Genomic DNA, 24,353 nt, shown 5'->3' with positions numbered 1-24,353 from the left:
GCCGGCGCAGCCCCGGCTTTTGCGAGGCTGCAGAAAGGGAGCAGAGCGGCTCGAGACCTCCTTCAAGCACGAGGCGGGGGGGGCGCGCGCGCGTGTGCACACGCAGAGTCTGTGCCTTTTTTCCTTTCTGTTGCATCGTCCGAAACAAAGGCTGCTGCGACCATGACAGCCAACGGCACCGCCGACTGCCTGCAGATCCAGTTCGGGCTCATCAACTGCGGCAACAAATACCTCACCGCGGAAGCCTTTGGCTTCAAGATCAATGCCTCGGCTACCAGCATGAAGAAAAAGCAGATCTGGACCCTGGAGCAGGACGGCGAGGACTCCAACGTGGTCTTCCTGAAGAGCCACCTGGGCCGGTACCTGGCGGCCGACAAGGACGGCAACGTCACCTGCGACAGCGAGGCCAGCGGCGCGGACTGCCGGTTCCTCATCGTGGCCCACGACGACGGGCGCTGGTCCCTGCAGTCGGACGCGCACCGGCGCTACTTCGGGGGCACCGAGGACCGCCTGGCCTGCTTTGCCCAGAGCATCTCGGTGGCCGAGAAGTGGAGCGTGCACATCGCCATGCACCCGCAGGTGAACCTCTACAGCCTGAGCAGGAAGCGCTACGCGCGCCTGAGCTGCAAGCAGCAGCAGCAGGAGGAGGTGGCCGTGGACCGCGACGTGCCCTGGGGCGTGGACTCGCTCGTCACCCTGCTCTTCCACGAGCAGCGCTACCACCTGCAGACCTGCGACAACCGCTTCCTGCAGCAGGACGGCAAGCTGGGGGGCCAGCCCGACCGCAGCACGGGCTACACGCTGGAGTTCCGCGCGGGCAAGGTGGCCTTCCGCGACTGCGGGGGCCGCTACCTGGCCCCCTCGGGCCCCAGCGGCACCCTCAAGTCGGGCAAGAGCAGCAAGGTGGGCAAGGACGAGCTCTTTGTCCTGGAGCAGAGCTACCCCCAGGTGGTGCTGAAGGCTGGCAATGACAGGAATGTGTCCACCCGGCAAGGTAAAGGCGGGCGTGGGGGTGGGAGGGCGCGGGGCCCCTGGTAGCGCTGTCTCCCTTTGCGCGGTTTCTGGAGACAGCGCGCAAAGGTTCCCCTCTCAGACCTCATCTTCTGGCTGCGCACCTTCTCGTCCCCTGCTAAGCCTTGATTTTTGTAGCAGAAAGTAAATGTCTTCCTCACCCCACCCCCCGAGATCAAAGGCCTTTAGTTCGTATGAGCCTCCCCCTCCCCCTCAATCTGTTCTCGCTTGGTCTCTCCCTCGCCGCCGCCTTGTTTCAGGTCTGCGAGGTAAGACTCCCAGGCTTTACAGCAAAAGTGAGTCCAGCAGAAAAGGAAATGCACCAATTCACTTGAAAAGCTGTCTCTGGATTTGGATCCAGAGGTTGCAGTTGGTTCTCAGGTTTTTTTTTGGAGACCAAGGAAAGTGAATTGGGGTTTGTCTGTGTTGCATTGAAAATAGAAGGCTCTCTTTAAAGAAGTCTTTTGTATTGATTTTAGAACAGAAACGTGTTTTTTACTCTAAATCTGCCTGCCATGCTTAAATATACTGTTGGACACCCAAGGACCCACACTGATCCCAGACAAAGCATTGCTTTTCCCTGCCGATGACGGACCCTTGATTGCCCTCCATACAAAATGTGCAGACCACCCGGAAAAGGAGTAACTTGAGGTCAAAATGGTTGGTTGTAAGGAGAGGGACCCAGAATCACAAGAAACCGGAGTCTGTTCTTGAGAATTCAGTTTAAGTTGTTCTGCACCATCTTTCTGCCCTTCCTACCACCTCTAAACAATTTGCCTAATCTCTCGCACGTTTTCAGTTGGAGCAGCTGAATGTACAAGGCATGGAAAGCTCTATGCATGTCAGAGGGGGGTTGGCCTGGTAACATTTCTACATGTGCACATGTGACATGCACATGGCATTGGAGAACAGGCAGGGACACCGCATGTGTAGGCTCGGGTTAGTTCCCCTAGACACCATGCACTCTGACCTTGAATAGGGGTCCCTAGGTTCAAACATGGCTTGTAAGCTCTTTGGGTTAGTACAGAGCTGGCCATAATGACTTATTGCTATCTGGGCAAAATTCAAACAAATGGTCATCTGAAGATAGAGTTGGTAATTTTTATCCTGAAATTATTTGAGTAAGATGTGACCCCATATAAAGACTGTGTTAGAGCTGTCCTTGCCTTTAAAAATATATATATATTTGCTTCCCCTCCCTTCCCCCATTGTTGAAATGGGACAGGCTTTCATTTTCTGTGATTTCTGTGCAGAATATGGTGGTGGAGAGAGGGGGGTTACTTCTTAAATACTGCCTCCCCCCACACACCAACAAATCATGCATCAAGATCTGACAGACTCCAAGTATTTGCCAAATGGCGCCTTCCCCCCAGGGGAACGAGGGTAGGATTGGGATGCTGGGAGAATGGGATTGAAATTAGATCCCAGGTCATGAGTTTTCCAAAGCTGCTGGCATCTGAATTCTCAAGGAAGAGGAAACCAGATGTGAGGCAGTCAAGGGGTAGATTTCTGTTCTCATTTAATGCAGTCTTGGTATTGTTGTTGTGCGTCTCTGAAAATAAGAATGCTTAAAACCACTAGCTGTAGAGAAAAGCTTTAAATAAAAAGGCTTAAAGCTAGTGGCTTTAGGTCCTTTCAGAGACCTACGTTATCACCTATACAGTAGGATAGCAACAGCTTCAATGAGAGTTTTGTAGTATCTGTGTAAGCTTTGTTCATTACAGACTAAATTCACTGGAAGAGCTTTAAACCAGTTTTAGACTAGCGTCAGAGCCAGAAAAACATGAGTTCCCTATTTTGCATGCATCGCCCATCAAAAATCAAACTGGTGAGACGTGAGGGGGAGAAGAGAGCTGGAGCGCCTTTCACATCCTACGTGGCTTGTTTGCGCTAGCTGCAGAGATTGGGTCTGGCTGGATTGTTCTCCTTTGAGAGAAGCTAGGAGATGCATGCTCAAGCAGCATTTCTCCTTTGTCCTTGTGGAGAAGGGAAGGCAATGTTGGATGCAAACGTGCTTTCTTAAACGTCCTTCCCTCAGCAGTGCAGTCTGATAAGAGGTGTCTAACAATATGGTCCTCCATTAAATGCAGCCCAGAATACCTTCTACCTGCATTTCTGTGCAGGTGTGATGCAGGGGTGCTAGCTATTACCCATCACTACAGCTTTTATACCATTCCCCTTCATTCCCTGCAGCCTCCCCTCATCTGTGCAGGCTGGAGACTGTCCTGAAGTGGCTTCTCTTGGGCCAGTAGCAGGCATCAGTAATTTGTTTGCACTAGAACATAAGAACATAAACTGCCATGCTGGGTCAGACCAAGGGTCCATTAAACCCAGCATCCTGTTTCCAACAAAGGCCAAACCAGGCCACAAGAACCTGGCAATTACCCAAACACTAAGAAGATGGCATGCTACTGATGCAATTAATAGCAGTGGCTATTTCCTAAGTAAACTTGAGTAATAGCAGGTAATGGACTTCTCCAAGAACTTATCCAAGCCTTTTTTGAACCCAGCTAGACTAACTGCACTAACCACATCCTCTGGCCACAAATTCCAGAGCTTAATTGTGCATTGAGTGAAAAAGAATTTTCTCCAGTTAGTTTTAAGTGTGCTACTTGCTAACTTCATGGAGTGCCCCCTAGCCCTATTCAAAAGTGTAAATAACAGATTCAGATCTACTCGTTCAAGACCTCTCATGATCTTAGACCTCTATCATATTCCCCCCTCAGCCGTCTCTCCTCCAAGCTGAACAGACCACAAGGCCTTTCTAGCCTGCTTGCTGTGTACTACAGACCACATGAACTCCAGGCTTACCTCTTACCTAAAAATCCTTCACCCTACCCCATTGTTCTTAGTTTGCTATTGTCTTTGCCACTAGGACCTCAGCTGGGAGGCTGCATTTGGATTTTATATTTACTCTCCTTTTCCAGCCTGAGCGCAAGGTGAAGTATTTCCCTGCCCGAAGGGTTAGCCTTAAAGGTCCCTAGTCAGCTCCTGGCTGACCAAGCAATTTACCTGGCTAGTTCTGCTGGGATATTCACTCGTTTGAACCTACCACTGAATACAGCAATAGCCGGATATGTTTTTATGGCTCTTTGGCTGTTCCAAAGTATCTGGCTACGTTTACCCAGCTAACTGGCCCTGCCCCGCACATATCCAGCTGCTGCCTTTTTAGTCGATTACAAAGTTAGCCATGCAAATCTGGGGTGCTCAAAGCATTGGGATTTCTAAATCCTGGCATCTGGGCAAACATGCTGAATATGGATCTGAGTCTGTCACAGGGTGAAGGTCGCAAGGAGCATCTATGCAGGGTTTAAACCCTGGCGTCCCTGGTTCTCGGCCCATTGCTCCACTGCATGCCTCTTTCTGCATCCCCCCAGGTAACACTTGGGGGTTCCAGCTTGCCCTATGAAGTAATTCATTGCAACCTGTATTCTCCCACCTCACCCACTACACACGTTTAAAAATTCCTCTTCTAAACACCGTGTGGAATGAGTTCTTCCTGGGGAAATTAGCTCCTACAGCTTGATCCAGCACGATTTGCTGTGGAATTTTTAGCATCTTGCCTGTTTCCATAGTAACAGACGGTTATACTGTGCAAGATTACAATTTCCATGTAGGATCACCCAGGAGCTGGGCCCTGAGACTGGAAACTCAGACGCAAACATTTTGTGATAATTGTAGAGGGAATCCAGAAAATTACAGGCAGGGTATGAAGCTTTTGTAGAGGTTTTCACATTTTTCCTCGTGGCGTTGGTCCTTCACAGCTCTGCACAGTTCCTTAGTTGTCTGCAGAGGTGGTTTTGAGTGATTTTTCCGGGTATTAAAGAAGATTCTGCATGCAGAGTTTCCAACAGAGTGCAAATTTGACCACCAATGACCTTCAACTCCTGTGCCTGTGGAGGCGATCTTGATTGCGTAAGGCCCAATGATTTATGAAGGTGGTGTGAACATGTCCTGAGCCTAAGGGTCCCTGTAACATCTTCCAGTAGGCCAAATGGCTCAAGGGAACTGCCTCAGTATTATGAAGCCATTGGCATCTTGGTCACCAGGTCAAATCCAGCTCAGGTTGGCAAGGACTTAGTCAGCCCATGGTTTTGATCCGGTCCTCAGGACCGGTATCCACATCTCTAAAAGCACCAGCCCAATTTGGCACTGCTGTTGGTCTCAGAAGCCAGATTATGCAGTTATAGAGATTCTTATCCTGTCCCATAGGGATGTCTGGGCAGACTAGACAGGCTGTGCAGTCACTTTTCTTTTTCTAGATGTGGCTTCTCTGAGCAGGGCAGTGTGGGGAAGCTGGTACTGTCTACCATCGTCCTGCAGACGAATAGGAGATTTTGGCACCTTTCACAGCCCCCCCCCCCCCCACTAAATTAAATGGGAGGGGCATAAAATGAGGAATCTGGCACTTTCTAAAGCCTTTTTGAGAGCTGCCTTGGGACTGCAGTTGGATGTGGACCAAGAGACTCGTGACCTTCAGATCATGTGCATGTGATCAGTACAGAGTCATTGATCATTTACAATAGATTCCCAAGCATTTTAGAGCTGAAGATGCAAAGGTCAGAGAATTGAAGGCAGGATCTTTACTTTGTAAAATGCTGGGAGAGCTCGGTTTCTCTTCTGGGAAGTCTCCTTCATGTGGTGGCCCTTTGTCTCCTACATAACTGGTTAGGAGTTAAGGGGTCAGCTAGTGCCTGAGTTCCAGGATCATGAATGAGGCTTTAGAAACTCGCTTAGTATTTTCAGTACCTATTGAGCAATGAGTCTTAATTTTTTCTCATTTAACTGTTCAGGAAAACAATAAAATGCTGACCACAACTTTATTTCTAAAGGTTAAATTGTGGACTCCCTCTATCAGTAAGTACAGTATTGGTTTGAGAGGTTTGGATATGGGATTGGCAGGGTTACGCCCAAGGATGGGATAATTTGGCAGGGACTGTAGGAAGAACGGATGGGTGGGGGTGCAGGTGCTGTCGGGGGCAGGAGAAGCACTGGCAATGACTGAGTTAAGACTGAGTTAACGGAGGGCTTTGAAAATCGGGGAGGAAAATGCCTCAAACAGCACAAATCCTGATATGGAAAGATGGCAGGTACTAGACTAGGATTTGGTAAAGAGCAAACGTAGCTTTGGGCAATTCGGTAAAGCGATTCATAAATGTTTGGCTTTCTGGAAGAGGACGGGGAAGGTGACCCTGGTTAAATCCCAAGATTGGGTGATGTCTTGGACAATGGCTCTTCTAGCTTCGGTGATTGTGTGGCTTATTGGAAAACTTGGTAATAAGACAGGGAAGGGGGCCTGGATATTGGATTTAGTGCTGTAGTCATCACAGGAGGATAAGGCCCAGGTGGTCTTCCAGTGGAGGTGGTGAGGGCCAGTACTTAGTGGGGGAGTTGGGAGTTGTGTGCTCATCTACACCACACGGCAGACTGCATGAGCTCGTTCGGGTCTCTTCGGCTCTTGCTTACCATCTTACTATGACGTCAGCCCATCCTGTCTGATTATCTGGTAATTGGAGCAATAACTACTTTTATTTGTGAACAGGAAATCGCCTTAACACATTTCTATTTTACTTTTTTACCTTTCTGAATCAGTGGCTGCATATTGTGCCTAAAGATTTAGATGGTCAAATACAGCCATTTTGAGGTGCTTCACTTTATATATTTATCAGAAAGTTAAAAGCGTCGGGCAAACTGCCAGAGGGGCTGAAAATTGTAATCTGCTTTGCTTTGAGAGCTTCCATGTAGTTAATGTTTTCTAGGAGCTTTTTGAAAGGATCAAAGCGACTGTGGCATGGTCCCACTTCTTTGTATGCTCTTCCCCCCACCTCCACAACCCCCAAGCAGGTTAATCCCTGCTCTTGCTCTCTGCACCATTGTCTGATGTGTAGGCTGGTTTGGAATGAGTTGCCTTGGGATCCTGCTGTGCCCGAGGCTGAAATGTGAGGAAAGAGGGTTGGGATAGGGGCTGCTTTCAGACCCCACCAATCACTGCGAAACAGGTTTGCAGTAATTGGTGGCTACAAGACTTGTGTTAAACGGATGGTTTTCGGCATCAGTAGTTAGTGTTCATTTATATGAGCAGTGGACAGACAAAGGCAAAGGGGTAGCTGGGTAAGGCCAGAGGGAAGACAGGATTGCATAGTGCAGTGGTCCTAGAGTTTTCTAACATGCCCGTTAATTCATGGAAACATCCTGGCAGAGGGGCATAGGGCCTAGCCAGTCTGTCCATCCATAGCAACTGCTCAGTTCTACAATCCCTAGCCCTCCAGAGATCCCTCATGCGTGAATTCAGATACTTCACCCATCCCTCCCCTCTGGCATCTGAGGCCTGGTGTGGGAATGAAACGGGACTATACATCGGCCTCCTCTTTCTTCTGGACTTTCTATTTTTTATTTGGATTTCTTCATATAGGGCTTGCTTCACTAAGCCTCACCTCTCCCCCACTAGACAGATTGTTCTATTTCTATCCCCTTGCTTTGGGTGTCATTGACCCTCACTTCCTCATCTTTTATCCCTGACCCCTTCTTGTCGCACTCTTGGTGTTTACCAGCCTCCCTTGCTGTGCTCGGTTCTCTCATAGTGGACGCATGAAGGGCAACAGGACCGGGGCAGCCAATGGGAGAGGACAAAAGCTGCTTCTCATGCCCCCTATTGGCTGATGCTCCTCGGGAGAACCAATGAGTGGGAGAAGCACGAGCATGCTCAGAAGCACTTGATTTCACAGCTGGCCTTTGCTTTTAAATGTTTCTTGGGGTGGGGAAGAGATCAAAGTATTAATCTTTTTTTTTTTTTTAAAGATGGCAGGGGCATGGCTGCTCAATCCCAGAAGCAATACCTGTGCTCTTGCTGCCGGCACAGGGCAGCCGTTTAGTCCTGTGCAGTGGGTCCACCCCAGGGCTGGTCTGGTGTGGTCACCACTTGTACTTTCTATAGACATCCACAAGGGGCAGTGTAATGGAAGCAAATGTTAGAAGAACCCTGGACAGATGCTCCAAAAAGATGTTCTCTGTTGCATAGCGCTGTCCTGTCTTGTACCTTTAAACTTAAAGACAGAGCCAATAAGCTGCAGCTGACACCTTTTTTTTTCTTTGAGGATCTTGCACTCATTCCCTCAGTTCAGTGAAGGTTATGTAAAGTTTTAGACCAATAAAGGAATTTGATTTGTTCGACTTTTCTCTCTATCCTAGGAAAACTGACAGAGCAGCCCTATGACTTTGTGCAAGATGTAAGCCTACAATATGTAGTCGCCTACAGCTGCACCAAGAAGCCCGAGGTGCTCTGACTCGCGTTTGAAAGTGGCTACTTGAGGCTCTGTAAGGAGGCCTGGGCTTCTGCTTTCAGGCCCCTAAGTCATTAACAAGTGCCTGCCCCTGATTGGTCCTGTAGGGGAGGTAAAGTGGTGTCGCTATCCCTGGGAGTGAGTAACATCTGCCTCTTGGGATGTGCTGGGTACTTGTGACTTGGACTGGCCACTGTGACAGGATGCTGGGCTTGGTAGACCTTGCTCTGACCCCAGCATGGCCTTTATTCTTATGATTAAGAACAATGTGCAAAGCTTACAGATGAAAGCAATGATAGGAAGAGGATTCTTCATCCTGGCCCCTGCAGTTCCTTCCTGTGGTTCTTTCATGTGCTCTCTAAACAATAGGGAATCCATATCAACGCACTCTTCCTGAATTTTTATATGTAAATGCAATATCAATTTAAGTCTGCCACTTGGCTTCAGGCTGTGTCTGGCTGGAGAGGACATGAGCAGCAATGCCACTTCAGGGATTTACCTTGGAACAGATGGAGGGATATTGCTGAAACAGGAGTACACTTTTCTGCTTTGCATTCACTGCGCCAGAGTGGAAGGCAGCAGCGAATCCCCAGCAGTCTCACTGCAGTGCTGCTGCATTTTATAAATACCGAATTTACCTAGCTAAAATTCCAAAGGCTCTGCAAAATGGTGGCTTACAGCTCTCATTCATTAAACTTGCCACCGTGTGTGCTCACCACAGAGCGCATTCACTGTCATGCATCTTTCACATGAATGCATCTTTGAACATGGCTGAAAGCAGGGCCGGCGTAACCGTTAAGCAAACTGAGTTGTCAGCTAGGGTGGCAGCTTCTGGGGCATGTCGGAGCAGCTGCAGTCACGCTAGGTTTCCTTTATGCCCGGTGTTTCTTCAGTGGCTGGTGATAGAGGGTGTTTGTCACTGTTACTGGGGAGACGACAATGAGTTTTTAAATATAGTGAGCAGGAGGATGAAACATCAGCTCAGCCCAGCCAGTTCAGACATTACTTTTTAGCTGATGAGGTGTGGATTTCTTTTATTTCTTAATTTTATTTGCAGTCCACCTGCCACAAATTCAGATTCATGATTTCTGAAACCTTCATGATGTATCTATATTCATACGAAGTTTAAGAGGCAATTTACAGGATCATTCTAGGAGGGGAGGTAGTGCGATGATCACAATTTGAGTTTAATTAACATATCAGGGGGGATATGGGACAAGCTGTGCAGAGCACCTAATGCCATCCATCGCACGAGCCCAGGCTGAAAAATCTCAAGTATTGGGTGCATGAATAGCACTTAACCCCCGCCCCCACCCCGTGATCTGAGTCCAGGCTAGGATTTGCTGTGAGGCTGCACAGGCATTGGCCAAAGGGACCTTCACCTGCACTTTATTTGCTCAGATTAAACCTGTTTCAGTTGTGCGGTGAATCATTTTATGTAGATTTAAGCATCTAGGAAACTCCCAAAGCACTTTTTCAGAAAGCTTACGTGAGAGGCATTATTTCAGTGGCAGGCTTTTAATTTCTCCAAATATTCCTGCTTCCTCTTTCCATGTTTCCACTGTTCTCATTCCGAGGGGTTTGGGTAACCGAGGACAGAAGGAAATGCCTTGGCTATGAACTAACGTAGCCGGGAGGTGTATGGCATGTTCCCTGTTTGAGCAGTGGGGAAGGATCGTGCAAACACGGGGCCAGAGAAGCTACCTGTGCTGGCTTACTCTGGGATCTGTGCAGGTCACCTTGATATAAACAGAAGACAAACCATCGGAGGATGAACTCTGCATGTTTTCCTGCAGGCTGCTAACGTTCCTCTTGTTTTAACCCTATAGTTTCAGAGCTATAACTTTAAGGGGACTGAAGCCAATAAAATATCCTGAGGATATTCTGATCTTTGACTGCACTGAAGACTTACCTTGAGACTTGGATTAATAGTTCCTCTTGTTGATGCAGGGAGGGTAGAGTCCATAGCCCTCTTACAGCTGACTAGGGGCTGCCCAAGGTGCTAGACACCTTGTAGGGGGTGGTCAGAAAAATGATTGAAATGCAAGTGTGAAAAATCAGTGCAGGCCCCTCTTACAGCCTAGGGGAGGAGATGGAAAAGGTCTGGGAATCAGTGACATGTTGGAGGAAGGGAAGCACAAACACCCAACTTGCACCCAATGGTCACCCTCAAAGTACCCAGTACTGGAGGAGGCTGTGCTCAAGGACTGTCCCTGAAACGGATGGACTAGAGAGGACCAAATATCCCTACCTACAATGGTCTCCAGTAGGGGTAGGTTCTGGATTCTGCTGAAAGCTCAATCCAGGGAGATGGAACAGTTGGGCCAAAAAGCAAGCCATCTTGCATCTATGGAAGCTGCTGAGTGCCCAACTACCTCTCTGGTTCCTGCTTTACAGGTGGCACTGAACATGCTGGCTCTGTTTTTTTCCTGTAAGGATGCAGCCTCTGAGGCACCTCTGTCACTCAGTCACTAATTCTGGTAGGTAAATGCACAGCCAAGAGAATTCAGAAAAGCAAGAACAGGAGACCTGGGTGAGGGCCACCAAACGACCTGCAAGCTGAAGACAAACGCACTCTGATTTTTATTTGTATGGAGACTGTTTATTTAAAAACAAAACAAAGGTTCTGGGGTCATGTGCAGGAAGCCCTATGTGGTTCTTAAATTAACTTTCCCTCTTTACACAAACATTCAGATGCTTGCAGGATGGGATATTTATATTTTAGAGATACAAGGTATCTTGCTGCTAGTTTGTATTTGTTATAAATTATCCTGCTTATTGTAAACCAAACATTTAGCTTGAATAGTATATAAATGCAACAACCCTTCAAAATTCAATTTGTCTGGATTCCTGCATTTGACTTATGTCTAGATACTTGTACCATATTTTGAAATCAATACAAATATAATTTCTCAAACAGGATAGAGTTCACTGGTTGCTACTTTCCAGTGCCTGTATGCATAACATGTACCATATCGTATCCCTAACATGGCTCTTGACTTTTAAGGAACAAATTTAAGGTGGCTTGTTCAGCTATCAGGCAGGTCCAGACTTAACTGTGCAGCTTCTGGAAGCATCCATTTTAGGCTGTAAATCTAGGAAGTTCCCACATTGGAGTGGACATCCTGACATAGCTATCTGCAGAGCAAAATAGATACAGAAGCACCTGACTTTACAGTAAATTGTCCTGTTTTGTCTTCAGCCATACTGAATATTGCACTTTGTGGAATATAAATGCATTCAACAAACATTTAGATTCCACAGCCTCCCTCTGACTATTCCTTGAGAAGGGGGGGGAGGGCCTACAAGGGAGCAATGCTGCTTTTTTTTTTCTCAGCTGAATTTTCAGGTAAATTATTCTTTGTCCTCTTCAGCCTCCTGCCACCAGCAGCAGATTTATACCTTTGGACAGGTAGCTGACCCCACCCAATGCACGTAGCCTGGAGAGCAGCCTCCCAACAAGTACACTTGGTGAAACAGCTGCTTCAACAGAAGAGCAGCAAGGAAAGTCCTAGCAGAACAGCCCTTAAGCATTTGTCTACTGTTGGTAAATCTGCCCCTGCCAGCACGCGTTTTTTACAGCTGAATAGGAAGAAGCACTGCTAAGGAAACACAATGGATCATTCAGTGTGAACAGGAAATGGGCAGACATTGTGTGAGGGGATCTTGGGGCAGGTCTACCTAAGTGTCCACTCCATTATCACTTGTTTGGAGGGCAGTCCTTGATGTGTCTTGGTGTTCTGTGGGTTTAAATAGGCCATCCAGTGTCAATATTTTCAACAGACATGTCTGTCTGGGATAGGTGTGGATTTTACTCTCCTGAGTAACTTTGCTATGCAAGCGCACAACATTCAACTATATTTTTTGGTTTTGGAGCTTTGACCTATGGAGACCTCCTGTTTGATCTCCTATGCAGCTCTTTTTGAACTAAGGTCATGCTTCAGTCTCCTAGCATTCCTTCCTGTTGAGTCTCTGGGATGAAACAAGACACCAGAGCATCTTAGAGGGGGTGGAGGGAGGTCATTTGGAACGTCTTGCTAGTACTTCAGCCTTGATCAGGGCCATAACTTTTAAATGCTTGCTAAGCAGAGATGAATGGCTAGCTAAAGCACCCCAGACGTGTCCCACAGCATCCGATTTCTGCTTCTTAATGGGAGAAGGGAGTGATACTAAAGAGGAGACTGTTCCCTTTAATCCAGTTTGGTTTTTATTTGGATAGATGGTGTCCCAGTCCTTGTACCAACTTTGAAAATGCCAGACTGACTTATTTCGTTAAGGGAAAGTAGTATCCCCCTGAACAGCAGCACTCAACCTGATTCCAGGGGACCTGCCCAGGCAATCTGGTTTTCAGGATATCTGCAAAATTTCCATGAGATGAAGGCAATGTATGCCAACTTATCTTATGCATATCCATTAGATATACTGAAAACCAATCGGTATACATGGACACACCTCATGGAAAGGCTTTGCTGACATCTTGAATTAGCTGAGTAGGTTCTAGGAATTGGGCTGAGCTAGTGCCCTGGAATATCCAAGCTGTGAGATGGGACACCAAGAAATTACATCTACTAATTACCTCCTTGGTTAAACTCATGTAGCAGCATGTGATCAGTGCCCATTGTGGCAACTGCATCTTTGTGGGGGGAGAGAAGGGGAGGAGGCAGCCTAATCATGATTGTGGAAATAAGACTGAGGGGGGATATGATACAGGTCTACAAAATCATGAAAGGACTTGAACAAGCTAATGCAAACTGGTTATTTACATTCCTCAGATAATAGGACTAGGGAGCACTCCACAAAGTTAACAAGTAGCTCATTTAAAACACAATGTTTTCACTCAGTGCATAGTTAAGCTCAAATTCATTGCCAGAGGATGTGGTTACAGCAGATAGTGTAACTGGGTTTAAAGGTCTGGGTAAGTTCCTAGAGGAAAAATCCATAAACTGCTATTAAGCAATGGTAACTCGAGACTTATTTAATGTTTGGGTACTTGCCGGGTGCTTGACTTGGATTGGCCACTGTTGGAAACAGGATGCTGGGCTTGATGGACCCTTGGTCTGACCCAGTATGGCATGTTCTTGTCTCTTGCTGCAGCATCACACAGCTGCCTTAATAGTTGAGGGTTTCCAAAATCCATTTCCTAACCTGACCATTTTAATTTCATAAATTCTGATTATGCATATAACCTTTCACTTGCTCAGCCTGCAAATGTTCTTCCTCTAACTGCGGGCACACGAGTTACTGCATGGCCAGTCCTGCTCAGATTGAAGAGTAAGGACCCAGGGATTATGCTGACCTTTCTACAGCTAGATGAGGAAAGTAACATAAGCTAAGTTGGACAGAAGTACAAAAAATAAATTCCTCTGTCTAAAGAGCACACTGCCTGCCTACTCTGTACTGGTGTAGGAAGGAACTCCTGGCTTAAAACAGTCATGGGCTCCTGTATGACCCAAAGGGCAATTTGCATCCAATATTATATAAAATCAAGCTTTTGATTCTTTAAAACAGTCCTACTTAAAGATCCTAGATAATTTAAAACTTAAGAAAAACCTTATCTTGAAAGTCAAAGTACAAAATCCTGTGGCTATTTGGTCATCCTCCAATGTTCGCATCTGCTGTAGGGCTTCAGGTCTGGATATTGTAGCAGGGCCAATAACAGACTTAAGTGAGTTATCCTTTTTTTAACAAAAATTAAAGGCAAAAAGTTTAAGAACATAAGAAAATGCCATACTGGGTCAGACCAAGGGTCCATCAAGCCCAGCATCCTGTTTCCAACAGTGGCCAATCCAGGCCATAAGAACCTGGCAAGTACCCAAAAACTAAGTCTGTCCCATGTTACCATTGCTAATGGCAGTGGCTGTTCTCTAAGTGAACTTAATAGCAGGTAATGGACTTCTCCTCCAAGAACTTATCCAATCCTTTTTTAAACACAGCTATACTAACTGCACGAACCACATTCTCTGGCAACAAATTCCAGAGTTTAATTGTGCATTGAGTAAAAAAAAACTTTCTCAGATTAGTTTTAAATGTGCCCCATGCTAACTTCATGGAATGCCCCCTAGTCTTTCTACTATCCGAAAGAGTAAATAACAGATTCACATCTACCCGTTCTAGACCTCTCATGATTTTAAACACCTCTATCATATCCCCCCCCTCCCCTCAGTCGTCTCTTCTCCAAGCTGAAAAGTCCTAACCTCTTTAGTCTTTCCTCATAGGGGAGTTGTTCCATTCCCCTTATCATTTTGGTAGCCCTTCTCTGTACTTTCTCCATCGCAATTATATCTTTTTTGAGATGCGGCGACCAGAATTGTACACAGTATTCAAGGTGCGGTCTCAACATGGAGCGATACAGAGGCATTATGACATTTTCCGTTTTATTCACCATTCCCTTCCTAATAATTCCCAACATTCTGCTTGCTTTTTTGACTGCCGCAGCACACTGAACCGACGATTTCAATGTGTTATCCACTATGACACCTAGATCTCTTTCTTGGGTTGTAGCACCTAATATGGAACCCAACATTGTGTAATTATAACTGAGCCTTTTGACTGCAGATGACCTCTTGCTAACTTGAATGTATACCAAATTAGTTGATGCAGTTTTCTTGGTGCTGGAGATGTTCTCTTGCCTATTGATTGATGACCTGTTAGTGCAGTGTGGTGCTGAGATGAGTGCTAGCTTACTGTAACCTGCTTTGTTTAATTGTGAGATGGGCATAAAACCCATCGAGCAAGCTGCCTAGTGGTAAACTACATGGGTTCCCTTATACCTGACAGACATGAGTAGAAATGTAACTGCATCCTCTGCCCCCTGCTGTTTGGGGGGAAAACTACCCATTTATAACTAGGACTTCTGATTTCAGTTAAGTGAAATGCCCTCCAATTTAGGTTTTTGGTTCTAATTGAAAATCCTCTAGAACAGGCCTACATTGGAGACCCAGTGATATCTGGCTCTGTCCTGTCAGTGCAGAAGACTTTTGAAGCTTATAATGTTAAGATGGAGTTTGCCTCCTGCTAGCCATGTTGTGGAAGGATGCCTCTGACATGGAAAATACAGCTTTAAAAATCAACAAGGGAAGCACCAGAAGAGGCTATGGTTATGTTGGCTGGAGAGAAGTTTTGAGAATGGAAACTTGTGCCAGTCCTTTGGAGTAGAAACTGAGTGAGCTGAAGGGACTGTGAGGGGGGTGGTGCAGTTGGAGATGGCTAAGAGTTGCTTTTCTGATTCTGCTCTTATCCCCTCATGTGCTTGGGGGGCAGGGTAGGATCTGGTCTGACGCTTTGCGTGCTGCTGGGGGTACTTTTCCTGTGTGCATCTTAGCCTCCCTGCCTAATGCGAGCAGCTTTCTCCCGCGCTCTGATTACAGAAGGCACCCATTGGGTGGGTGCATGAATCTGAGCAAGGCTGTCTCTGAGGTGATGAGGGAAAAGCAGGAACAGTACATCCTGGTTTTTTTTTCTTGTCTGTCAAAACTTCATAAAGAGCAGTGTCATAAAGTGAAATTGTGCACGCGGCCTGTTCTCAATTAAACCTGCACAAGCCTTGGTTATGCATTGCCTTGCTTCCCTGCTCATCGGGACCCCCAGTATAAGCAAACTTTCACTTTGTCCAGGGAAAGACCCTGTCTTCAGTTTAGCACCCCTGTCATTTTAAAAGTTGGTGCCTGTGGCTTTAGGCATTTCATGAGGTATTTTTCACCAGTTCTCTTGGCGTTAGGGATCACCCCGCAATCCCCCTCGGTGGGGAATACAAGTCTAGTAGGGGGTTGAGTGGGGAGTTCAGTCAGACCTTTATGAATTTTTTTCTCTTGATTTTGAAAGGCTTGGCCAGTACCTGGAGAAAAACAGGGATTCCTGCAACTTCCTGTGCTTTCCCTACACAAAGCGATGTTTAATGCACTAAAGTTACCCTGGCACGATGACATCTGGGGCTCTCCAGGATTCCTCACTTTCTGCTAGTCAACGATTACCATAGGAGCCCTCTGCAAGCTGTTAGCTGGCTTAGGTATCAACGATAACCTCTATGCTGACATTCAGTGTTTGGGCACAAGCTGCCCTGCACTGCAACTAATGATCTACTAAACTTGTTTTACTGCTGTCAGCTTGGTTAGCTCTTGATCTCTAGAAAAGACTGAAATCATTATTTTGAGCAGATTTCCTGCCATTCTTTAAATGTGAAGACCCTGAAATCAAGGTTTCAGCACCTTCACAATCTTGGCATTATCACTGAGGCCACAGATTAGATAGGTTAAGACCTCCTTTGCCAAATTGCATATGCTGCTCAGGTTGAAGTCTTTTTTACTCTCTGCTCATGACTTCCGGTCTGCTTATTTTTATATACTGATATTTGTGGGACATCATACCAGTTCACATAATTTAAGTACAAAAATAGCAAAACTTGATTAAAATATCAGTTAAAAATATAACAGTCATATAATACATAAAATACACATCAATAAAATAGAACAATAAAACTAATCAAATTAAAAGGTAATAGAGAATATTAAATTAGACTGAGACAAAAATATGGCTGAGGGAAAAATTGAGGTTTCATGTGCTCAACTAAATGCCTGCTGAAATAACCAAGTTTTTAGTTTCTTAAATGTCTAAAAATTACTCCAGCCTTAAATCAGATGGTAGAGTTCCATAATTTAGGGCCTGCTAAAGACAGGGCTGGATTATTGTAACTCCCTGCTCATCTGCCTTCCAGCCAGTGCACTGTGGTGGACATGGCTACCTAGGGCCAGCATACAGATCCTTAAAATACAAAAAAATCCTGATTTATGTGCAGAAAAGGTTGTGCACAGCCTGTCTGCTGAGCAGAAGACATATTTTCTACACAGAGTATAGTTCAGATGCTAAAGGTATCTGTGCATGTTTTCAAGTTAGCATACTTTAACTCTCAATGCATTAGCATACCATTAGCTTATTCCATCAGGAATTTTAAAAAGTTAGCATGAAACTGTGTACTGAATTCCAGCACATGATTTGAACACAGCTTGTTTAGATTGTAAGCATCCCAGGTCAGGGAAACGTATGGTAACTCACATTGAGTTCATGTTTCCAACGATGCACAATCCTATCTGAAATGCAAGACCAACCAATCTGTCGGCACATGACCGAAGGTCTGTCTAACCCAGGGAAAACACCTTTCTACAAACTGTTTCAGTTACTGAATATGAACGAACTTGTAATGGCTCCCTCCTTCCTCTCCAAAATCCATGAGGGAGGACTTGGATGCCAGCATCTGACTCAGTGCATTCCTGAGGCTCCTTCTCTGCAGTGTGGGATTGCAGACTTGGCTGTACAGCTGGAAGTTAAGATTCCCAGATGTGGAACTCCAATTGTTCTTGCAGAACAAAGTGAAAAGCTGCATTTGAACAGGAGGATGAAAGCCTTGTGAGCAGGGTTTTACAGCCTGTACATTTCTCTCACCCCCTGAAACAGGACAAGCAGACGAAGCTGCCTTGACACTGGAGCTGTGGAAAATTGGGGGACGTCAATAGTTCTTCTCACACTTAAACCTAAACTTTTTATATTCTTGCCAAGGCTTTGCTTCCAGTTTGTTCCTCATGTATGAGCAGTTTAATGAGACAGATTATTGAACCATTTCTTGCCACAGTTCCTTTATGGCAGAAATCGGGTACCTTCTGCTTCCTAGCCCCCAAAAATCCAAACTTTCACACAAGAATGAGAATTGGGACTAGGTGCTTGGTGGTTCTGCCACGCACTTTTCAAGCCTTGTGCTAGTTTTATTATATGAAACACATGCAAGGTTGTCAGCCTTGCTTTTGGGGTCTGCCTTCCTGTGCCTGACTTTTTTTTTTTTTTTTTTTGTCGTCCTGTCATATGTTGAAAGCTTTTATCCCAGCTTGCTGTTCCTGATCTTGAGGCAGAAGCCCCGGTCGTATCCTGAAATGTCCTCATGTGGATCCTGTTATGTAAAGGGTGGAGGCTCAGTTTAACAAACTGCGAAACAGAATAACATAGCGTAAAATGGCCCATTCAGTGTGGTGAGCCCAGGGCATAAGGCCCAATGCCAAGGGAGCAGCGAGTAAATATAATAGCAGATATTTTCAGAAAGTGAATGAAAGCAGAACAGATGTGCTATCAAGTGAGAACAGCTCCTGAGGACTAAGCCAAGCTTTTTATTGTTCAACTTCCCTTGTAGGGATGGACCTTTCGGCCAACCAGGATGAGGAGAGCGACCAAGAAACTTTTCAGCTTGAGATCAATAAAGAGACAAAGAAATGTGCCTTCCGCACATATACTGGGAAGTACTGGAGCCTAACGAATAACGGTGGCGTGCAGTCCACTGCCTCCACAAAGTGAGTGTGCTGTGTTATATTGGGGGGGGGGAACCAAATAAAAACAAACTATTGGCAGTTGTCTACACTAGGACCTGAAGTGGATGTCCACATGCTGCAGATAGTGTGAGAATTTGTAACTGTTGGAATGTCACACCGATGTTTAAGCGCCCACTATCTTGGGATGCTCAGAGTAAGGATCCTGACACTGTTCCCTGCCCCGGAAGAGGGGGGTATGAAATGATCAGAACCTACATACCAATAGATGTATCCATGGCGAACCCACTTAGGTTGACTTTTCTATGATCAAACTGGGAATTTGTCCACATTGTCTGAACCTTTATCAGGTGGTGCTGCTAACTCAAGTTTTGTTTTGCCTCCCAACTCTTCCTAATGTCACAGGAGTGCCAACTGTTACTTTGACATTGATTGGCGTGATAAGCGGATTACACTCAAGGCAGCCAATGGCAAGTACATCACTGCAAAGAAGAATGGGCAGCTGGCAGCTTCTGTGGAAATGCCAGGTAAGTGGGGCATGTCCTGAGGTAGCCTTGAAAGGGGCAGGGGTGAGGAAATCGAAGTTGTAAGGAAGGAGCTGCCTAGAAGCAGGAAGATAACCCATGGGAGAGGGGGGCCTGAAGGAAAGGAAGTAGATGGGAGTTAATGGGAGGGGACCAGTAGGTGCATCCCAAAGTTCATGAATAACATTAGCTCCTCTGGTTTGTTTCCCCATGCAGGTGACACTGAACACTTTGTGATGAAGCTCATTAACCGTCCAATCATAGTCTTAAGAGGAGAGCATGGCTTCATTGGCTGCCGGAAGGTGACCGGAACCCTAGACTCTAATCGCTCGTCCTATGACGTCTTTCAGCTGGAGTTTAATGATGGCGCATACAATCTTAAAGGCAAGTGTCCTCACTAATACCGCTCCTGCAGTTATATTGTATGGCTTGCATTGAATTACTGCTTTCTTCCCCACAGCCGGTTGGTGGATTTTACTTGCTTGTCCTGCTTGACTTGTGACTTAAAAAAAATAATTCCTCAGAGCACATCAAAGATCCACATGTGCACCACAGACTGGGTAAGGGCATGGTATTCATAGATGCCAACAGCTAATCTTTATAAAGGAGATTTGGCTGGCAAATCATGTGTTAATGGTCATACATGAGTCAATTTTTATAAGGAAAACAATGCTTGTCACTTGATCATATACAAGCGACACTCCCACTCCTGAACAGAGAAACAGCTCAAGGTATCACTAGCCTTTGCCAGATAGAAACACACTAAAGCAAGTTCTCACTTCTTGGTGACCTCCTTTAAAATCGGTTGACATTAGACTCTGTGGTGGCTGCTAGAAATCCTGAGCCAGTCCATTTACTCTTCAAAGACCATTTGCAGCTCTACTCCTCTGTCACACTGGGAATCCATGCATAATCTGTGCATGGATTCCCAGTTACAAAGCCTAGCAGAATCTTTGCCCATACCACTGGTATATGGGCCATGGACTTCTGGTGGCTTCATCCTCTCCTGTGTGCTCTTGCGCTGCTTTTAATAAAGCTTGCGGAGCTGCTTGACATGCTCATGGTGTAGCACAGCAGCTTGGCTATAAGCTGAGGCCATCTGAAAACATCCTTCATCCCCCTAAGGGTGCACATTTCACAATGTGCATGCTTTTTAGGGGGTTCTGGGTGGGATGTGAAAATGCATAGGGATTGAATGTTTTCTTTCTTACCAAACTAACCTGGGTGAAAAGTAGGGCCAATAGCCAAAGGCTGGCTTGCACATGCTTTCTAACACTTGGGGTAAAGTCCACATGTAAAAATAAAATTGTGGACCTTGTCCTGAAGTGGACAGTCTGAATATTGCCCCTTTAAACTAGAACTGCAGGTTAACCTTTAATCTCATGAATGTTGAGTGTCCAGGGAAACCTCTGCTTTGGAGTCAGTCCCAAAGGATAACAATCTGCGCTTCTGGCTTTCCTGCATGCACATGCACTCCTCCGGCCAGGAGATTTTATTAACCTTTAAAAACTGCACTTGTCGGGTTTTGTGGCTTCGGTTCAAGAACAGCTTTGTTTTGCTTTTGCTGTCCTCCACAGATTCTACCGGGAAGTACTGGACCGTGGGCAGTGAGAACTCGGTGACCAGCAGCAGCACCGCCCCTGTAGACTTCTTCTTTGAGTTCTGCGACTATAACAAGGTGGCAATCAAGGTCAATGACCGATACCTGAAAGGCGACCATGCTGGGGTCCTCAAGGCATCAGCCGAGGCTGTTGATCCCTCTACTCTTTGGGAATACTAAATGCACTTTAGCAAACCTGTTTCTTCCACTTGTGTTTTGTTCCCACCCTCCCCACCCCCCCTTCCTTTCTAAAATGGGCCTCAGACTGGTTGCACACTCCTGCCATGGAATCAAAATTTCTCTTCTGCCGCTGATGGGAGAAAAGCCTACTCCCCACTCTTGTACGTAGTATGTGGGTTTGATTTTTTTTTTTTTTAGACTTGTGAACTTCAGTGCCACGCAGCACCAGGGTGCTCAATGCCATCTCCAGTAAGAGGACCAGGACATCCTGGTCCTCTGTTCCAGTGCCAAACTGGTGTGGTGGTGCCTTACTTTGACCTCTGCCCTCAATTTTTTTTGTGCCTTTGCTCAAGTGTGCTGTCCACGTTGCCCTTGGAGGGACTTGCTCTCATGGCTTTCATGCTTCTATCCCCTTTCGGTCTTGTGTGTGTGTGTGTAGTCAAGTCTAGCAGGGCTAGCATCTGGGCTACCAGCTCTTGAAGTAAAGCTTGGGCATGCATATCTGACCTTGGTAAAGGCTTTTATCTGTTAATTAGGATAACCCACCCGTTTTATGCATCGATGTTAGAAGAGCAGCTGGATGAAGCAGGTCTGCTCATTCTGCTTGCTGTAGCTTTATCTGCGACAGATCAGTATCCCTGGGTTAGCTGAGCTGCGTATTTCTCTCTAGCCCAAGAGATGCCAGGAAGGGGTGGGTATCTGATAGTGACCCGATGACGGGAAGAGATGAGACTGACAGGATTAGCCAAACTATTCATGGGAACTCTGCCTCACACTGTAAAGTTTGAATAGAATTGACAGTTGTATAAAACCTGCTCCCCTCCTGCTGATTTGTTTGAAGCTGTCTGAGGTGACTGTCCTGTCCCTCCCTTATACCCCACACCCAGGCTAAACTTCTTGCAAAAGATTTAGCACTGCCCTGGGTGATTTACTGATGTGCTCCTTACCATATGGAGTGTGCTTTGTAACCAGGTGAGGCACACCCTCACCTGAGGCAAGCATTATTGCTCATGGGTGCTGCCGCACTACCTCTACTGATGCTGCTGTTCTTCAGCACTGCTATGGATGTATTTCTCTTAGATGCTAACGGGAAGGCAATGATATATTTAAAGATGCATTTTTAGCTCGATCTTGGCATCTAGAGCAACAGAAGGGAAGGTGGTCTGTCTGGTCACAACTGCTTTCTGCCCACAAGTCCAGTTGTATAAATTAAGCCAAGTCCCTGCAGAAGGCAGAATTCAGTTCTCCCGTGTTAGGTTTTACCTGCCTCTGTGGGAGGAGAGGAGTTTTAGCAAGGCTGAACACCCAATTAAGTAGCCAGGATGCAAACAGATTTTAGTGAAGATGGAATTAAACTTCATTGACTGGAAAGACAATTAGTCTGAAAATGTAAATTGGCTGCAGATTTCTTAATGAGCACACTTTGCATTCTCTGACCTACTGGAATTTTTAAACTGAAGTTGCTGCACATTTTTCCTTTGGTTATAACCTGTTCTGAGCTCTGGATATTACTGGATTTTCCCCTTGCCCCACCCTTGGCAGGAGTCATAATCTCTGCTTGATCCACTGTCACAGTTCAGTGGACACAACACATGGCATGAGAAACATCCATGTTACTGGAAGGTGCAAAAATAACCAAAACAGTATTTTTTTATATTCTATTTATATATGCTATAGAAGGCCCAGTTACCTGATGTAGGTGCTAGGCCTGCTTTAGAAGCAGGGAATGGGAAGATTTGTGAAAGGTGAGACTGTTACTCTGCAGCAGAACTGGAAGGGCCTTGGTTTCTCAAGTTAATCTTGGTTTTTGTGTCTAGGGGGACTAATTCCATCTTCTCCTACTGCTCCTCAGCACTACCTACCCTCCCTCTTCCCCCTACTACCCCTTAAAAGAAATGTACTCAAGTTGGTGGTAGAGAAAGCAACTAAAATACAGGTCACTAATCTTGTCCCGTCCTATTCTTAATGTGATGCTCCTGCTGATAAATTTGAAACTTATGCTAATTCAGCCCCTCATGTGAACACACGCATGTCCAGTATGCAGACATTTCATTCCTCTGGTTTGGCAAGAAATGTCCAGGTAGAGCAGCCATCTTTGATTTGCAATTCTGGTGCTAAGAGGCCAGCACCCATTTTGGAGTTTACCATCAAACTGCAAAGCATTTTGTGTAAAACCTAGGGTGGAGTGTTAATTGGGCCTAGAGCATGGAGCAAGATGCTGCATCTATTCCATCCCCCACCAACTTTGCTTTCTTTTGAGGAGCAGGGGAGACAGTTGGAAAACAAAGCATGTAGTAAATGCATAGTTGGCTCTCATATTCAGGTGAATAGTGAGAGCCTCTTGCACAGTCTTGAATATCTTCCCCCCACAGAGTACATACATTTCGTGTGTACTCTGTGCATGCAAAATTTACCTGCACAAAAAGGGACATCAGTGGAGGAGTCCCAGGGTGCAGCTTAACTCTAGCGAGTGAGTACATGTAGTTAGCAGGCTCTGTAAAGTTACACGCACAAGTCTGGTTGGAAGAATCCATTCTGACTTTATCCCAAGTACATGCACAAGTCTTCCGAGAGAGAGATCCCACTGAATACCTGGGACCAGTGCCCCATTGATCTGATTGGACTGGATAGAACCCCGGCAGTTGTCCTGCAATTTTTGGCACCTAAATAGCTTTCCTGCCTCAGTCTGAATCATAACTCGTTGGCTTTCTGAGACTTGTTGTTTTTGTATTAAGTGGAATGGCTTGGAAGCATTTCACGTTTTTGTTAAAGTTGTGTGCATCTTTAATTTTTGTAAGTTCCATTTGTACAACTTAAAAGGATAATAGGATTGAATGGAGAAAAATAAAAGTTTGCATTGAAAGCTGGAGTCCTTACTTTGAGTGGGTTATTGCTTTTGTTTGAGACCTGTGAGACAGAACTGCAGTTAAGAGAAATCTGTTCACCTAGTTTACCCCCTCCATGAATGCTCTTAAATTATCTACAATGAATGTGCATAAAATATTTGCATACATTGGATCTAAAAATAACCCTCCTATGAGTAGTCTGGGTGGAGAGCCAAGGCCTGGAGGGGAGGAACTGGTCTTCCAGCCTTAAGGGGTGTTAACCGAGCACTAATGAAGGACAGGAAATAGCCAAAGCTTGGTAGAAAGCAGACTAGTTAGTTAAACCAAATAAAAATATCTCCGAATGGAGGGTGAGCAGTTACCTTATGTATGGATTGCAGCTCAGAGCCGTTTCTAAAACTGGAACTTGAGGTACCTGCAGTCTCAATTACATTCAGAAACCTCTGCTCATTGAAGGACTCATCCTTTACTGGCTCCTCTTTATATGGCCTGGGCAGGTCCTTGCAAGACCCCCTTGGCCAAAACTTTGGTCCTCAAGGGCCACAATCAAACCAGAATCTGCAAAACGAATATGCAAGTCTCCACAATCAGAGCAGCAGTTCTGATTA

General features: G+C 45.8%; 1 protein-coding gene across 1 annotated transcript; it reads left to right on the top strand.

Moving 5' to 3' along the window:
- Positions 1-23,768, top strand: FSCN1 (fascin actin-bundling protein 1). Its single transcript, XM_029576434.1, has 5 exons — positions 1-994; positions 18,463-18,619; positions 19,001-19,122; positions 19,336-19,503; positions 20,697-23,768. The coding sequence occupies exons 1-5, from the start codon at positions 163-165 to the stop codon at positions 20,897-20,899; spliced, it is 1,482 nt and encodes a 493-aa protein (XP_029432294.1). The 5' UTR covers positions 1-162; the 3' UTR covers positions 20,900-23,768.
- Positions 23,769-24,353: the final 585 nt, after the last annotated feature.

This window comes from Rhinatrema bivittatum, chromosome 14 (assembly GCF_901001135.1).
Source record: "Rhinatrema bivittatum chromosome 14, aRhiBiv1.1, whole genome shotgun sequence".
In the NCBI taxonomy this organism is placed as follows: Eukaryota; Metazoa; Chordata; class Amphibia; order Gymnophiona; family Rhinatrematidae; genus Rhinatrema; species Rhinatrema bivittatum.
This window is presented reverse-complemented; position numbering and strand designations above follow the sequence as displayed.

Coding starts and splice junctions, on each gene's coding strand:
- FSCN1 (XM_029576434.1), top strand. CDS start 163: ATGACAGCCAACGGCACCGCCGACTGCCTGCAGATCCAGTTCGGGCTC. Junction 995..18,462: donor GAATGTGTCCACCCGGCAAG/GTAAAGGCGGGC, acceptor CTTCCCTTGTAG/GGATGGACCTTTCGGCCAAC. Junction 18,620..19,000: donor CAGTCCACTGCCTCCACAAA/GTGAGTGTGCTG, acceptor CTAATGTCACAG/GAGTGCCAACTGTTACTTTG.